This window comes from Quercus robur, chromosome 10 (genome assembly GCF_932294415.1).
Source record: "Quercus robur chromosome 10, dhQueRobu3.1, whole genome shotgun sequence".
NCBI classification, from domain to species: domain Eukaryota; kingdom Viridiplantae; phylum Streptophyta; class Magnoliopsida; order Fagales; family Fagaceae; genus Quercus; species Quercus robur.
In genome coordinates this window covers 32,766,522-32,784,958 of record NC_065543.1, presented here as the reverse complement: position 1 = coordinate 32,784,958, position 18,437 = coordinate 32,766,522, and the positions used below count along the sequence as shown (strand labels likewise).

General features: G+C 41.8%; 1 protein-coding gene across 1 annotated transcript; it reads right to left on the bottom strand.

Annotated features, from left to right (window-relative positions):
* Positions 1-15,331: 15,331 nt before the first annotated feature.
* LOC126704073 (uncharacterized) lies at positions 15,332-15,796 on the bottom strand. Its single transcript, XM_050403109.1, has one exon. The coding sequence runs from the start codon at positions 15,794-15,796 to the stop codon at positions 15,332-15,334; it is 465 nt and encodes a 154-aa protein (XP_050259066.1).
* Positions 15,797-18,437: the final 2,641 nt, after the last annotated feature.

Genomic DNA, 18,437 nt, shown 5'->3' with positions numbered 1-18,437 from the left:
TTGCGCCGAACCTTTTTCTTTTCTAGCTTCCCGGATTCCGCTACTTCAAAGTAGCATCAACCAATGAATATTGGCTCCTTCCTAACTGCTTCCCAGAACTCCAAACGACTGTCTCACAGAGATGATAATGGTGAGAACCAGGTTTGGTATAAAGGGCTCTCAAGGATTTGACAATGGAGAGGAAGAGAGTGAGGGAATTTGATGAGACTCTAAGGTAGAGATTGTGGGTGAAACAATCTGGTTTTTCTTTAGGGTTTCTCTCTCAAAATTCTCTCTGGAAGCTCTCTTTCAATCGTGGGTTAAAAGGGTATTTATACTGAAGAGGAGTGGAATGCGAAACGTCAGGTTTTTCCAAAACAGGGGTGGCTCGCGGCTTGACTAAGTCGCGAGTTCCAGTCGCGAGTTAACCGTATGGCCAGTTGTCCTGTTTTGTCCTGTAGTGCTCCAGCTAGCATGACTGTTCATCTTCCAGCATGCTTGGCACGTGTGCATCTTCTGGCGGGTTGAAGCCGCGAGTCCAGTCGCGAGTCCCAGTCGAGACACTCTGTTTTCTTGCACACTCTTGAGCAATCTTTACACTATCTCACTCACTACCCTTACAACAATCCCACCTAAATACAGGGTTACTAAATGCTGAATTACAAGCAAATTTGGCACGGAATAAAGCCAATTAGATGGTTGAATAAATTCAACCTTACAAGATGAACTAGGGCAAGAACTTCGTCTCCGGTCACAATTTGCTTGAATAGAGTTTGCTCAAAGCTTGTGCAACTTGTGAACTGTTTGATGGCCCTTAAAATAATCTTTTTATATGTCTAGGGTTAGGAGAAAAGAAGGCCCAAAGACATATTCATGGATCCCAAGAAAATCAGATTTGAATTCTGAAAATCTTAAACAGTTGTCAAGCAAGTGTCAAGCACACTGAACCTTGAACAGCTTTCTTAAGCTCGATAGATACAGCTGTCGAGCCAACTGTCGAGCTTTAATGAATTTGCACTATTAACTTGTTTTTCTTGGATAGACTTGAAGGCTTCAACACTTGATCTTGAAACATGGTTTCTTGAAGTATTTAAACACATCCTAAATCTACCCAAATACAAGTAAAGTTCATTTTGTCAAAGGATAAGTCAATTACATAAAGTCATGACATATGTTCTTAACATGTGAAACACATATGTCCTAACACATGCCTTTGTCTCTATCTTGTTCTCCATTACACGACCCATGTATCTTGCCAACAGCTAATTAGATATCCTTGAACCGCTTTGAATAGCTCCCTAACTAAGTATGTTTAGTTTACATTTTGCTGTTCATGTGAATCTTAGTCTCTAGCCTCGATACCCGTCTTGCTTTTTCAGTATTGTCTCAATCCCCTCCCATCTACTCGGTTGCAGAAGATTTGACGTACCTACCTCCATTCTTTAATTGAAATGATAGAATGCAGCACAATCTATTTTCAAATTGGTTTATTAAAATAATTTTATACATTCAGGATCTCACGTTTATGGCTTTTCATTCTCACACAAGCCTTCTTCTTCTTCTTCTTCACTATGTCTCTCTGAACTTTTTTTGCTCCATATATATATTTTTATTCTTTTTTCTCACCTCCTCCTTTTGTATGTCAGTCCAGCCTTTTTTTTTTTTTTGAAAAATTTCAACTCTTTCTACATCAAAAGGTCTTAAGTCGTCAAGAAAAATATTCTGTTTCCTTACTCAGAATGTAGAAGATGATGGTGTTTCCTCCAAACAGTAAATTCAACTTCCCAGCTCAAGCTTCCTTAAACAATTTGATTTGTAATTGTTTGGAATTTTATAAGTAATGTTCATTTTTTTTTTTTTTTGAAAAAAATTCAAACCCTAACTTTTTTATTTGTTATGTTATGTTTTGGTGGTAAAAATTGTTTTTTAACAAAAAAGCCAAAGGTGGGTAATAGAGACCAAATGGAGCTAAACATAAGTGAGCAAAGTGTTATGTTTTAAACAACGGGTAGGTAAAGTAAAAACGGGTCAAACCACAAGTAAGTTTACTGTAATTTCCCCTTAAAAATATTTTAATAAAAAAAAAATGGAAAAATCAGAAAAATACAAAAGCAGTGTGTGTTTGTGTATACTGGTACTTGTGTACCTTAGATGGCCATTGAAATAAGGTTTCTCAATTTTGTATCTCTTGTAGCTTAGATAAGTACCTTCATGCACAACTAAGCAATGTGAGCTTTGTAGTTCTTTTATGTGATTTGTTTGATTTGGTTGATCTCTTATCTTTCATATCTTAAATCACTCTTTTTGACGGGAAGGACTAGAAAATCCTAGAAAAATGTATAAATAACCATCTCACCACTAAAACTTGTCAATCATAAAACATCTGAATGCAATTCATAAAAGGCGTGCTCGGTAAGGTGTAGCACTTGCACAGCAAAACTAGGATGTTCAAGCTTACATAATTGAGTATTTTCTTTTCTCTCTTATATGCCTATGCATGATATGCTTAAAAAAAATATGCAAAGAACATGAAAAGCAAAAAGAATTAAAATGCTTTTAATATGGTTGCAAGCATGTTTCTAGGAGATGTGGGAGTTATATGATGTACCTTGAAGGTGATAGTCCTCATCAAATAGTTCTAACTGTGTGTGATTGTATTTGATCCTCCTATATCATTACTTGTCATATAATGATGTACTTGCTCTCTTGCAAAAGTTTCACCCACAACATGCATAATCTTTGCTACCTTTGATACTATTATACAGGTACAATGTGATTTGGCCATCACAAGGAACAAATGTGGTAGTACATGCTCTCTGAACTGTCTAAAAATATTTGAAATAAAATTTAGTTAGACTTGTTTAGTGTATTTTGATCTAGGAATGCTTTGCATCTAGAGTTGAGGCTGTGTTTTTATGTTTAACATGCTCTTTGAATGCTTGCTTTGATGGTTATCTTAGTTGCATTCATCTTGTACTATTTCTCCTCCTTGAAATCTCTTTTTTAGGACTCTCGACAGATAGCTCAATACCTCCTCGATACCTGCTCAACAGCTCCTCGATACAAGCCTCTTCTATCGATATTTTTGGGTTTTTCTTGATACCTCTCGATAGATAGCTTGATCCATCAAGCCAAATTCTTTGTGTTCTTTGTCTACTCGATAGTTTCTCGATACCTTCCTCGATCTATTGAGATTTTTTGCCATCGATACTTCTCGATCTATCAAGCTTTTGTTCTCAATAGAAGCTCAAAACCTCCTTGATCTATCAAGTTGCGTTTTCTATATATACTTTGAGGTCCAACCCGGTTTTGTGTAAAATCAAATATCTCGATCTCTCTCTCTTTTCTCTCAACCCAAAAACCCTTTTTCTCTCCAAAAACCTTCTTCCCCCTTCATTTTCGTCCTAATCCAAGTTCAAATTCCTTGGTAAGTGCTCTCAATCTTTCTTTTTCTCATTCCTCATGCATTTTTCATGCATTTAGACCTAGGTTTTCATGTTTTTGGGAATTTGTTTTGGGGTTTTTGTGGTTTTGTCAAAAAATTTGGGTTGGGTTGGGTTTTGTAAAAATGAACTCATATGATCATGCATTGCATTCTAAATTCATTATAACTCTGTTTCATGCATTTTCGAATTGTGTGACTGATTACATCTTATGAGTGCTGTTAGGTTGGATTAGGATTTTGCCCATGATACAATTTATTTTTGCACGTCACATGTTCATGCATTTTCATGCACTGGACATTTCTTTTTTCCTTCTTTCCTTTGCCTTATAGTTTCTATTGTGTTTCTGTTCTTCTCTTTCTCTCGTTTAGTCTCCTCATAATGGCACCTAAAAAGTCTATTCCTTCTAAAAGCTCGATTCGTCATGGTTCCTCTTCATCTTCTTTTCCCCTCGATTCTATTTGGTTTCGTGATGAGAAGGCACGTAATGACTTCTTTGAGAACTTTTCTGACCGGGCGATTCATTCGAAACACCAGGTTATTCTGTTTGATTTCCCAAACACTCCTCTACCCAATTCTATTAGCTCTCAAGGATGGGCTTCTCTTTGTGAGGAACCCTCGAGGTGTCTCGACGTGTTCATACAGGAGTTTTACTCCAAGATGCACGCCATTGATACCTCTGTACCTCGGTTTACTACGTTATTCCATGGCACACGTATCATAGTCACCCTGGACTTCATTTTCGAGGTACTACATAATCCTAGGATGGATTGTCCAGATTACCCTAGTCATCCTCGTTTGTGAGAAGGCCATGTTGTGGGGAGGTACCCTTAATTTCTCCACAATCAAGTTCACTAAGGGTCCACGGATCCTTAATATGGTGATGACTTTTGTACTCACTCCACAATCTCACTATAACACTATCACCGAGCCTTGTGCTTGTTTCCTTGTTTCCCTCATGGAAGGTCTCTCTTTAGACTTTCCATCACACATGATAGAGTCTATTACAGATTGCTATAGTAACTTGGCTACATGTGATAAGCTCATCTTTCCTTCAACTATTACGCGAATCCTCATCCACATGCACATCACTATCCCCCCTACTCTTCACTTCTATGTCATAGGTGCTATTAGTAAGGAGTCTATTCGGTAGAGTGTAGTGCAGCTTACTGCAAAACGACCGTGTGTGGAGCCTATAGATGTAGCCCCAACAGATCTTACAACCCCTTCCTCTCGACCCTCTTCCTTATCTACCTCTTCTTCCTCATCTCAAGCCGCTATCTCCCTTGCTGACATCATGGAGCAGCTTCAGTTTATGCATGCTGATTTTGGTAGTCGTTTGGACCATCTATCTGATGAAATGTGTCAGATGAACACCAAAATCGGTCACATCGCTTGCCACCAGTCTCGACTTGGTGGTTTTGCACTCTCACCTTCACTGGAGCATGTTGGGGAGTCTTCTTCTTCAGATGGTGGAGATGATGATGATGATACTTCTAGCTCTGTGTATGATGATGAGATAACAACCTCTCAGTGATACACCCTTTGTCACTCGTGACAAAAAGAGGGAGTAGTTTTGTAGATGAGAGTAGTCTTGGTATTAGGGGGAGAGCTAGCATAGGATATACTAGATAGGGGGAAAGTGTTTTTGAGGGATGTATTGATGCTTTGATGTATTTCTCATTACATGTACCATGGTCTTGTGACCACTTTGATTACATATATTGTACTTCTTTGATATATATATATATATATATATATAAGATGATGTATGTTTTTCTTCACCTTGTCTCACATGTGTTGTTTCTTTTTTATCTTTATACACATGTTTCTTCTTGTATACAACTTGTCTATGTTTCACACTTGATGCCTTGATGAGTCTTGTTTAAGTATTTCAGTTAAGAGAAGTTGCAAGTCTACCATGCCATGATCTCTCTTCTTACAAAGTTTTTCAAAAGTTCGTGTTAGGGTTGGACTCATGTACTTTTGTATATTATGGGATAGTTGTGTTAGATTTCTCTTATAATTGTTTTTTGTGATTTTGTCATGGATTACCAAAGGGGGAGATTGTTAGGGCCATATTTTATTGTAATTGGCTAATCCATTGACAAAATGCAATTTACTTGTAATTGGGTAAATCTAAGATGAGTTTAGTATTTCAAGAAACATGTTGTTCAAGCCAAATATTAAAGACATAAAGATTGGTCCAAGAAATAAGTGAAGAATAGCTCGACAAATGCCTGCTATCGAGACTTAATGTGAAACTCAATAGATAGCTCAACAACAGCTCGATCTATTGAGAATTATGATTTCAAAATTTCCAGATCTAAAATTCAGCTTGATCTTGTGTAATTCTTTAGGGTTTCTTTTCTCACAACCCTAGACATATGTAAGGCTTATTTTACAGGCTGTTAGACACGAAAATAGAGACCAAGAGACTTATTTTCTCTGTGTGAAGCTATTGCATTTGTACACCATAGGGTTTTATAACTGAGTGTTTCCAAATCTTCATTGTTGATGAAGTGAAGAACTTTGTAGCCAACAACATTTGTTCAAGTTGCAGGAGTTAGTCACGTACTTGGGATTTGTGTACAGGGTTAGTCACAAATTGGAGATTTGTGCATCAAAAGGAAATAATGCTACTACAAGATCAAGTCCAATTGGGTATTGGAGCAAAAGTTCAACTGTAGGTTAGTATTTCGGGATAGGCTAGGGTAGTTGATAAGATTCCTAATACTTGTAACTGCTTGATTGTTAATTAATGGATTCTTGGGAGTGGTGACCTTAAAATCACCTGGTGAGGTTTTTGCTTTTCTAGGTTTTCCCCATTTGTCAATAAATGACAATGTCTAATTTATTTTCCACTGCATTTAGTATTTTTGGTGATTTGTTGATGTCTTCACATTTTGCATGCAATTAAACTTAATTGATCAACTTGGGTAATTGAATTAATTAACCTTGGTCAAGCTATCTTAACCCAACAGTAGAAATTTATTATTATTTAGGGAAGTGTTATGTCAACAATATTTTCACAACAAATTTTTGATGGTAAGCTGTTATTAGTTCTATTTACCCACCATTAAAATAATTTTTTTCCCACCAATAACAACTAGTAAGAACTTGCTACCTTGAATTTGTTGTAAAAGTATTGTGAAAATGTTGTGGACATAGAATTTTTTTGTTATTTAATCTCTAAGGAAAGAGCTCCAAAATAACTAAATTATTGTGAGGGAAGAAAAATGGTACTAACATGGTGAAAAGAACAAAATCACTTGGCACAAAGAAGAAATATTCAGTTGGCATAAAGAAAAAGTGTCTACTTGACATACAACGAACGTGTAATAATCAATTATTATTATATTTTTACATATGATGTTTTATGCATTGCTAATGTACAATCAAAATAATAAATAATTAAGATTTTTTATTTGAACTCTTAATTAGTAGAAAGGAATAAATCATCTAAAATGCTAATTGACCAAAACTTACAAAACGCAGTGAATCCATATCCATGACAGCTTTGACATAATATGTACATCTCATACTCTCATTCAGTGTTATCAATGTTTAGTAGATGTGGCTCAGGTACCAACTTCTTTGACATGTAATGGGTAGAAATATTTAGTGAAAAATAAGAAGCATAGCTTAACGACTGCCATTTGATGTTGTAGATGTACTGATATTCCAATTTAGCGTAGAATCTGGCGAAAGTGGTACCGGATCACTCTTCAACAGCACAACACCATCTGCAGAAATATTAATCTCCTTGATGATGCCGTAAAATCACCAGTGAGCTACACGATCCACGCTCGCTTAGACTAACAACCTGCAAGAAGAAAGAAGTGACCTCACATGGGGCACCGGTGTGGTGTCAGCCAAATACCCTCCGAAGGTCAAGTTAGAATTATTCTCAACTCTAGAGTGCTAGAGAGGGTAAATTATACGTACTTTGATTTACGAGGCTATTGGGGCTTTTATAGTAGTAGAAAGTCTGCTTTTCCTCCTTGGTGTAGAAGTCTTTTCCTTATAGGACTCAACTTTGAGCAATCCCAAACGTGATGGACAAACATTTCTTTGTAGAGTGGGTTTTTTCATTAAGGCGTATCTTCTAGAATTAACCATGCACTAGTATTCTGATTTCCTTTAGGATTCTCTTGGATTTCAAATGTGTGCCCCAAGTATTTCCAGTCATGCCAAGCCTTAGGCTCTCCCTCATCGCCGGCCCATGGGCTCGAATCCGTCAGGCCTAATGTCACGCTATTTTTTACCCCTTCAGTTGCCCCCTTCACCCTATGGTCCGTCATGATTTAGGTGGTCGGACCATTAGGGTGACGGTTAATATTTTAATTGGGTTGACGGTCCAAGATTGTCTATACCTGACGGTTGAATATTGCTCATGTTGATGGTTAAAGGCTCTTGAAGTTGACGGTTCCTCAAGGGGATATGAGCTGCGAACATATGTGACAGGTTGTCAAACATTTATGAGGCACGCTACGTGTCACTTTTTGATTGGATTTTGTATCGGATTGAAGCGTCGTTTCGTCTTCCGTGCATCTCTCATATATATAACACACCTCTTTCACCTCATTTCTACAATCTTCAGCCAAAACTTATTGTCAGAGCGCAGTCGTCAACCTTGTCAGAGCACCCCGTCGAACATCTATACACGTCAATTATACAACCGTCGACTTTCCGTTACTCAGAGCAGTGAGTGTTTATCATTATTTATTTTTTCAGTCTTGCATTTTGTGCTTAAGTTTTGCTAGACCTACACACCTGTCAGTCACTATTAGATCCGTCAGTCTCAGGTTTTGTCGTCAATTGTAGGCCATGTCTAGTGCGTCAAGTAATCAGTCGGTAGTTCGTGACGAGGCAGAATACGAGGAAGTATACCCGTCCGGTCATAAAGATCCAGAGAGTCCCGGCGAAGAAAGGAGTCCGTCCGCCTTTTCCTCATCCTTAACAAATGAGGATACGGAGATGGTTGAAGTAGAAGATACGTCCGATGACGTCGAGAATCAACAATTGGGACCCGTCACTGGTGCTGATGGACTTAGGGAGTTCATCATCCTACCAGAGTGGACGGTGCATAAATTCACCTCCGTCATTAAGGAGAAACACTTCAGCACATTTAGGGCTAACTTCCAAATTCCAGACTACATTCCAGTCCGTCTACCCTATGTATCGGAGAAGTGTTACTACGACGAGGTAGAAGGTGTCGGAGTGTACGAGCAAATGCTGAAGGCAGAGCTTCGGTTTCTGCTAAGCACCCTTCATAGAGAACTTTTGAATTATTTGGGCCTGTCCGTCACCCAGATATCTCCAAACGCCTGGAGGGTTTTCATAGCAATGGAGATTCTCTATGGTGCTATAACAGATGGCGCTAGGAGACTGACGGTGTGTGAATTCCTTCATTGCTACCGTCCAGATGAAATAGACAGATCAAGAGGGATGTATAGTTTTGCCAGTAGGAGCCCCTTGTTGAAGGTCATCTTTGAAACTCCTGACTTAAATAGGGACTAGAAGAGTCGTTACTTCTTCCTAGAGGGTGAAAAATGGATGAACCGTCCAGGGGAGATGGAATATATGCTTGCTGATATGACTTGGGGAGTGTTACATTCATCCCGTATGCACCCGTCCTAATTTTGTAATTCTTTTCATAACCGTCAATTATAACTCTTCTTCTAACCGTCCATTTTCTCTGCAGGCAAACGGCACCCACAAGTTAGTGTTAAGGAATTTAGTTTTCTCGAGAGGATTTTTCAAAAGACCAAGCCAAAAGAAAGGACTTGGGAAAAGTTGGTAAATCCAAACACCATACACTGGTATTGTGACGGTCCTGAGCCCACACCTGAAGCCGTCAGATACGACAAGAGAATTCACAAACGTAAGTCCGTCAACCTTTGCTTTGCATAATCTTAGAATAACTTCATCCGTCTGTCTTTTACTCTTACACGCTTTTCATTTTGATAGCTAACATTGTCCGTCCTTCTTTTTAGAAATGGACGACGCCAAAAGGAGGGCTTTGATTAGGTCCAAGGCCGCAAAGAAGAAAGACACAGGTGACGTAGCTCCTCTTGGGACGGGCCCAAATAATCCGTCCGTCAAAAGGAAACCGCAGCCAAAGGGGGACCATCCAGCCAAGAAGGCCAAAGTATCCTTGAAGCCTGTCGTAGGGCTTATGGCTGAGGCTGCAAAGGCGGCCACTCCAATCAAACATGGGGTCGGCAAGGGCCTCATGAAGGGGTCGTCAAAGGATCAAGAGAAGCCGCCCGCCCTCCTTCGTGAGGATTCCAAACATGCCTTGGAGCAGATTTCCTTCATTATGTCGATGGAAGATTATGAAGATCTAGGTAACCATTCGACGAAGGCCATGGGGAGACGGGCCTTTTTGCAATTACCCAGGTAGCCCTCCCCGTCAACTTTACCCCCGTCTATTTTTCTTTTAGTCACCCTGATTTTTTATTATTTTTTATTATTTTTTATTTATTTTAGGTGATGGTTATGATGAAGGGGCTTATGGGACGATGTCTCAGCCATGAGACGGCCCTCGATCGTGTACGGGCGAAAGCGGAGCAAACAGAGGAAGAGCTGAACCAATTGCGAAATTGGAAACCCAAGATGGAGAAAAAGCTTGAGCTTTCAAAGAAGGCGAGAAAAAGCCTTGAGCAGGTGACGGAGGAGGCAAAGAGGACCCTTGAAGATAAGGACAAGGAGATACAAGACCTAAAGAATGAGATCCGTCAGGCTAAGGAAGCCGCAGTACGTGAGTACTGTGACTCTGACGCCCTGATTTTTGAGCTAGGAGACTCCTTCCTTCAAGGCTTCGATGATGCCATCCGTCAAGTCAAGCAAGCTTACCCAGACTTGGACGTTTCAAAAATAAAGGTTGAAGACCCAGCTCAGACCTTCATCACGCCTGCAGCTTCAGAGGATACTGAAGACCTCTTTGCTGATGACGATGTTATTGGCGACGGGGAGTCAACACAAGCCAAAACTGCACAAGGACAGCCTGATGCGGAGACGGTCCCTCAGTCCGTCGTTAATGAGGACCAAGTTCAGTAGTTACTATAGACAGTTTTTTAATGTATTTGGAGAACAATTTTTATCCGTTGTGGATGATATGTAAACCTTGCCCTTTAAGGGCTTAACTTTACCTAGTTTTGTTGTTTTTGTCGAAAGCATCCGTTCACTTTGTTTTACTTGCTGAGTGTTTTAATTTTTTGGATTTTGCATTCTGTTGTTGTGGACAATGTTTGTGTCTGTCCACTTATTGGGATTCACTCTTTTGATTCGTCATGTTTGCGGATTTTTACCCGTGCACTTGATTAGAATTTTTTTTTTTATGATCCGTCATGCTCGTTGGTGTGTAGTTTTATCCATCCATTTTCTTTTTGATATGATTATAGTTGTCATCATATATTCTCTATCTACTTTGTGGAATTTTTTTATGCTTCTTTATTTTGGGCTTTAAATTCTCATCCTCTCGGGATGATCCGTCCACTTTGTGGACTTGCACTGGTCCGTCTATTTTGGACTTCAAAATTTCACTCTCTTGGAATGATCCGTCCACTTTGTGGAACTGTTTTGTATCCGTCCATTTTGGACTTCAAACTCTCATCCTTTTGGGATGATCCGTCCACTTTGTGGACTTTAATTATTATCACCCAATGGCCGATCCGTCCACTTTCTGGACTTTGTAAATAGTTTCACCTTTTGGGTTATTCGTCCACTTTGTGGACTTTGTAAATTATTTTCACCCTTTTTGTGATCCGTCCATTTTTTGGACTTTTGTAAATTATTTCACCCTTTGGGTGATCCGTCCACTTTGTGGACTTTGTAAATTATTTTCACACTTTTGGTGATCCGTCCATTTTTTGGACTTTTGTAAATTATTTCACCTTTTGGGTGATCCATCCACTTTGTGGATTTTGTAAATTATTTCACCCTTTGGGTGATCCGTCTACTTTGTGGACTTTGTAAATCATTCACCCTTTGGGAGATCCGTCCACTTTGTGGACTATGTTCCGTCAACTTTGTGTAGCCTATCCACTCATAATAAAAATCCATGTGAAAAATCAAAGTTGTGTTTGAATATTCTTCTTTAAAGAAAATGCGTTTGTAGAAAAAGTACCTGCCCCCTTGGGCTTAAAAAGGCACAAAAAGATTGTAGCAAGAATAGTTAAAGAAAAACTAGTAAATTGTAGCTAAAGATTTATATAAACTAGGAAATTGGGGATCTGTTCATATTCTCTCTACTAGTAGTATTTCCATAGGTGCATCGTATTCCAAGGGTATTGCAGCTTTTGTCCGTCCAATGTCTCGAGGTGGTGGTCCCCTTCCTTTGCCATGATGCGATCTTGTAGGGTCCTTCCCAGTTAGGGCTGAGTTTCCCTTGTGAAGGATCTCTAGTGGTACCCATTACTTTCTGTAGTACAAGATCACCGACCTGGAAGTTCCTATGCCTTACTTTGGTGTTGTAGTGCTTCGCCATGAGATTCTGATAACGCGCCAACCTCTACTCTACTACCATTCTGACTTCGTCCACTAGGTCGAGCTGGAGGCGTATTGCCTCTTCGTTTCTATCTTCGTCGTAGTTCTCCACCCGGTAGCTTGTGAGCCCCACTTCTGCGGGAATGACAGCTTCGGTTCCATATGCAAGTTAACATGGTGTTTCTCCAGTGGGTGTTCTTGCCGTGGTCCGGTATGCCCATAGGACGCTTGGTAGTTCGTCGAGCCAGATACCCTTTGCCCCCTCTAGCCGGGTCTTGATCTTGAGCAAGGACTGGTTCGTGACTTCTACTTGCCCATTTGCCTGCAGGTGTGCAGGTGACGAGTAGTGATTCTTGATCCCCAGCTTCGAGTAGAAATCTCTGAACGTGCTGTTGTCGAATTGCTTACCGTTGTTAGAGACCAGTACTCTAGGTATCCCGTACCTACATATGATATTTCTCCAGACAAAATTTCGGATGTTTTTCTCCGTGATGGTGGCTAAGGCTTCCGCCTCGACCCACTTAGTGAAGTAGTCTATGCCTACTACCAAAAATTTCAGCTGTAGGATCGCTGTTGAGTATGGGCCCATGATATTGAGTCCCCATTGTGCAAACGGCCAGGGTGCTGTCATAGGTGTCAGTTCTTCGAACGGCTGCCTGATGAAATTGCTGAACCTCTGGCATTTATCGCAGGACTGGACATAGGCTTAGGCATCCTTCATCATTGCAGGCCAATAGTATCCTGCTTAGACCAACTTGTGTACAAGTGATCGTGCGCCCGAGTGGTTTCCACAGATACCCTCGTGTACTTCTCTCATTATGTAATCTGCTTCCTCTTGGCGTAAACACCTCAGGTACGGTCAAGAGAAACCTCTTTTATATAAGACGTCCTTTATCAGCATGAACCGTGATGCCTGGACCTTCAGCTTTCTTACGGCGCCCTTCTCATCCGATAACACCCCAGTTTTTAGGTAGGAGATCAATGGCGTGGTCCAGTTGCATTCAGAGTTTACCACCTGCATATTTGTTCCGTTATCGACAAGTGAGGAGATTTGATGAATGATAATACCTCTTTGGGAACCAGCATGAATTCGGCTGACGCAGCTTTTGCTAGATGGTCAGCCCATTCGTTTTCTTCCCTTGGGATCTGACTGAATTCGATTTTGAGGCCGTTGATTCGGTATTTCACTTCTTCTAAATACCTCTTCATTCTATCGTTCTTGCACTCGTAGTTGCCATTGATCTGACTCGTTACCACTTGTGAATCGTAGTGGACAACTATGTTTTCTGCTCCCGCGGCCTTTGCAAGGTCAAGCCCTACCACCAAGACTTCATACTCTGCCTCGTTATTGGTTGTGGGGAAATCCAAACGGATCATACATTGTATCTTGTCCCCCTAGGGAGTTTGGATCAATACCCCGACTCCTTCGGCTCGTCTATTTGAGGATCCGTCTATATAGATATTCCATTGTTCCTTCTCTTCCTCCACCTGGCCTTCCCCGAGAGTGAACTCAGCGATGAAGTTAGCTACTGCTTGCCCTTTTATGGCCGTCCGTGGTCAGTATTGAATGTCAAACTCGCTCAACTCTATTGCCCACAAAGCCATTCTTCCTGCTGCTTCTGGGCCACTCATGGCTTTTCTCAGTGGTTTGTCCGTTAAGACAATGATTGTATGCGCTTGGAAGTATGGCTTAAGTCTTCACGCGGTGATTACCAACGCGAAAGCCAACTTCTCCATCTGAGGGTACCTCTCTTCTGCTCCTCGGAGTGCTTGGCTGGTAAAGTAGACGGGTTTCTAGGATCCGTCCTCCATTCTCACCAAAGCTGCGCTTACTGCGGCTTGTGAAACGGCTAAATATAGGTAGAGTTCTTCACCTGGCATGGAGGAATTGAGCAATGGTGGAGACGAAAGATACGCCTTCAAGTCGTTAAATGTCGTTTGGCATTCATCCGTCCACTCAAATGATTTCCTTAGAGTGCGGAAGAATGGTAAACACTTGTCCGTCGCCCTTAAGACGAACCTGTTCAGAGCTGCGATCTTTTCGTTTAAACTTTGGACCTCCTTAACTGTCCTTGGTGGTTCCAACTCCATTATGGCCCGCACCTTCTCCGGATTGACCTCTATTCCTCTTTGGGACACCATGAAATCCAAGAATTTTCCAGCTATCACTCTGAATGCGCATTTGTTTGGATTCAGCTTCATGTTGAACGATCGGAGCGTATCGAATGTTTCCCTGAGGTCGTCTAGGTGATCAACTTCATGCAGGCTTTTTACCAACATGTCGTCAACATAAACCTGTACATTCCTACCGATCTGATGTGCAAACATCTTATTCATTAGCCTTTGGTATGTTGCCCCAACATTTTTAAGTCCGAAAGGCATCACCTTGTAGCAAAATAATCCCTAGCTTGTGACGAAGGAGGTCTTCTCTTAGTCAGATTCGTCCATCCTGATCTGGTTGTAGCCCGAGAAAGCATCCATAAAGCTTAGGAGCTGGTGTCTTGTAGTTAAATCCACAAGGGTATCTATCCGTGGGAGCGGGTAGCTGTCTTTGGGCAAGCCTTGTTAAGGTCCGTGAAATCTATGCACATCCTCCAACTTCCGTTGGCCTTTTTAACCATAACGACGTTTACCAACCAGTCGGGGTAGTATACTTCCCGGATGAAACCTGCCTCCAGTAATTTTCGAACCTCCTCAACTATGGCCTTGTTCCGCTCCTGGACGAAGACTCGTTTCTTTTGCCGGATCGGAGGAAATGAGGGCGACACATTTAACTTGTGGACCATAACTGAGGGGTCGATTCCTGGCATGTCTTCATGACTCCAGGCGAAGACGTCTTGGTTATTTCTAAGGAAAGTCGTGATCGTTTGGTGCACTGGCCAATTGGCTAGCGTGCTAATTTTAGTCGTCCGTTCAGGCCGCATGTCATCAAGTCTTACTTCTTCTAGCTCTTCAACTGGCTCTGCTAATGCTCGCTGCTTTCTGATACACATCGTTTGCTGCTGATCTTCCATTTCTAACATGGCAATATAGCATTCCCGCGTTGCTATTTGATTTCCCCGCAGTTCTCCCACCCCATACTCCATCAGGAATTTGATCATCAAGTGGTATGTTGAAGTTACCGCCTTCTAGGAATTGAGAGTGGGTCGCCCAAGGATGGCATTGTAGGCGGACGAGCAATCGACTATGAGAAACGTTACCACCTTAGTGATCTGTTGAGGATAGTCATCTGCCGTCACAGCTAGTGTTATTGCGCCCAAGGGAAACACCATCATTCCCCCAAATCCCACGAGTGGGGCATTCGTTGGGGTCAACTTTTCCCTGTCAATTCTCATTTGCTAGAATGTTGGATAGTATAGGATGTCTGCTGAGTTGTCGTTGTTGACGAGGACCTAATGCATGTTATAATCCCCTATTTACAAGCTGACCACAAGTGCGTCGTCATGAGGATGGTGAAGTCTCCGAGCGTCATACTCTAAAAATCCTATGATAGGGTTATCTATTTGCGGCATCTTGGGCACGGATCCTGTGAGTTGGATGCTATGGACCATTCTGAGGTAGGTTTTGCGGGCCTTTCTGGAAGATCCGGCCGCGGTTGTGCCCCCCACGATCATCCTTATGTCCCCTATAAGTGGTTTGGGGCACTCGTTCTCCCGTTGTGGGGCCTGTTCCTCTAGCGGATTGGTTCTTTCCCTGCTGACGAATCTCTGTAGCTTCCTTTGTCTGATAAGGGCCTCAATCTGCTGCTTCAGGTCGTAGCAATTGGCTGTGTCGTGCCCATGGTCTCGGTGAAAGCGACAATACTTGTCCCTTGGCCTTTTGTTGGGATCTCCTTTTAACTTATCAGAGAATGTCAGTGCTTCTTCATCTTTGATTTGCATCAAGACTTGATTGATCAGGCGGTTAATGGGGTGAAATTGGTGAACCTTCCAGTGGGGGGTCTAGGGCGCTTTTCATCTCGTTGATCTCCGGTTCTAGCAACCTTTCGCCCCCTATCTTGCCGTGTGTCCTTTTACCTCTCCTTCTTCTTAGGCTTTTTCTCGCGGGCTAGCAATGCATCTTCTGCATTCATGTATTTCGTAGCCCTATAGAGCACGTCCGTCATGGTCTTCGGGTCATTCTTGTATAAAGAAAACAAGAACTTACCCTTTTGCAGCCCGCTAGTAAATGCAGCTATGAGTATCTTATCGTCAGCTTCGTCAATCGAAAGGGCTTCCTTGTTGAAACGGGTTATGTAGGCCCGCAGCATCTCGTCTTCTCGCTGCTTGATGTTCATTAAGCACGAGGTGGACCTTTTGTACCGATGTCCGCCTATAAAGTGCGAGGTGAATGGGCACTCAACCCCTTGAAAGTATTGATGGAGTTTGGTGTCAATCTATTGAACCAAACCCTCGCAGGGCCCTTCAGCGTCATCAGGAATGCCCTACACATGATTTCGTCTAATACCCCTTGAAGGTGCATTAGGGTCTTGAAAGTCTCTAAATGATTGAGGGGGTCCTTGACCCCATCGTAGCTTTCGATCTAGGGCATCCGGAATTTTGGTGGCAGGGGGAATGAGTTGACGGAGGTAGTGAATGGTGAGTCAGTTCTGTTCACTAGGTCATCGAGATCAGTGGATACTCGTCCCTTGAGGGCATTCATCATGACCTCCATCTGCTCCTTCATCGCCTGCATCTCTACGATAATAGGCGGAGGTGCAGAATCCATGAGAGATGGAAGGCTTATGTTTTACCGCTCGGGTCGGCTTGGGGCGTTGCTGCCCTCTGGCTTCTCCTGGTCCCTTCGTTCGACACTGTTACCTTCTTGGTTTTCCTCCTGAACGTTAGGTCTTGCATCCCTTTCGCCTAGCTGCTCCTTCAGATCATGGTTCTGCTTCGTGAGTCGTTCTATTGCTGCCATGAGAGTCTAGAACTGTCTCTCTAATGCAGTGGATCTTGGCGGCTCATCTTCTTGAACGTTGTTGGTGGTAGCCATCGAGTGAGTGAGTACCATGCAACTCTTATATCCGGGAGGCGATAGTTTGGCTAAATTCTTCGCTTCTTCCCACAAACAGCGCCAGCTGATGATGCCGTAAAATCACCAGTGAGCTACACGATCCACGCTCGCTTAGACTAACAACCTGCAAGAAGAAATAAGTAACCTCATATGGGGCACTGGTGTGGTGTCGGCCAAATACCCTCCGAAGGTCAAGCTAGAATTATTCTTAACTCTAGAGTGCTAGAGAGGGTAAATTATGCGTACCTTGATTTGCGAGGGTATTGGGGCTTTTATAGTAGTAGAAAGTCGACTTTTCCTCCTTGTTGCAGAAGTCTTTTCCTTATAGGACTCAACTTTGAGCAATCCCAAACGTGATGGACAAACATTTCCTTGTAGAGTGGGTTTTTTCATTAAGGCGTATCTTCTAGAATTAACCATGCACTAGTATTCTGATTTCCTTTAGGATTCTCTCGGATTTCAAACGTGTGCCCCAAGTATTTCAAGTCATGCCAAGCTCTGGGCTCTCCCTCATCGCCGGCCCATGGGCTCGAATCCGTCAGGCCCAATGTCATGCTATTTTTTACCCCTTCACTCCTCATCTTTAATGTAGTCTCTATGTTGTATATCCTTTAGTGCTTCAAGCACTTGTGCCATTGATGGTCTCATTTCCTGAACATATTGCAAACACTGAAATGCCAACTCTGCCACATCAGTTATCATGTTTTTCACCGTACAGTCTAATTCAAACCTAAAAGAAGGGTCCACAAGTTAATGCAACGTGTGGTTTTGGATCTTGTTCATAGCCATGTTAGACAAATTAATTTCGTGTCGATGCCTTAAGATATCAACAGCAAGCATAGATGATATAAGCTCAATCAAGACCACCCCAAAGCTGAACACATCACTTTTTTAAGTAAGTTGGTAACATTTGTGATATTCTATATCGACATAACCTGGAGTACCTTGTGGAGCAGTCGAGACATGAGTGACATTGGTGGGAAAGAGATGAGACAGACCAAAATCTGCGACCTTAACCAAAAAATTGTTGTCAAGGAGAATGTTCCAAATGCCACTAACGGCGTTGCACCGTCAATTGGCTAATTTTCTTAGATTATCTATTAGCCAGATTGCTCCAAATGCCTGGAGGATCTTTATAGGGGTTGAGATTTTTTTGGGGTCGTCTGAGTGGTGGGAATCATCAGCTTTCGTTGGATGAGTTCTTTTATTGCTATAGACCTCAACACATCGTCTCGTCCCAAGGAATATACCACTTCACTGAACGAAAGAAAAGTTTAAGGCTCGTGTCAAACATGCCCGACTCAAACAGAAATTGGAAGGGTAGATACTTCTTCGTTTAAGGGGCGGATTGGGTATGCCATCCATAAGAGTGGGTTACAATGCCCCATGATTTTGACAATACCTGGGTTATTGTAAAAAATTCAGGTTTAGCACCATCATTTTTAGCTTTAACTTTTTCCATTTATCTATTAAGTGTTTTAATGTCGTCGTTTTCCTTTTTCAATTAGTGTTCGTCCAAACATAATT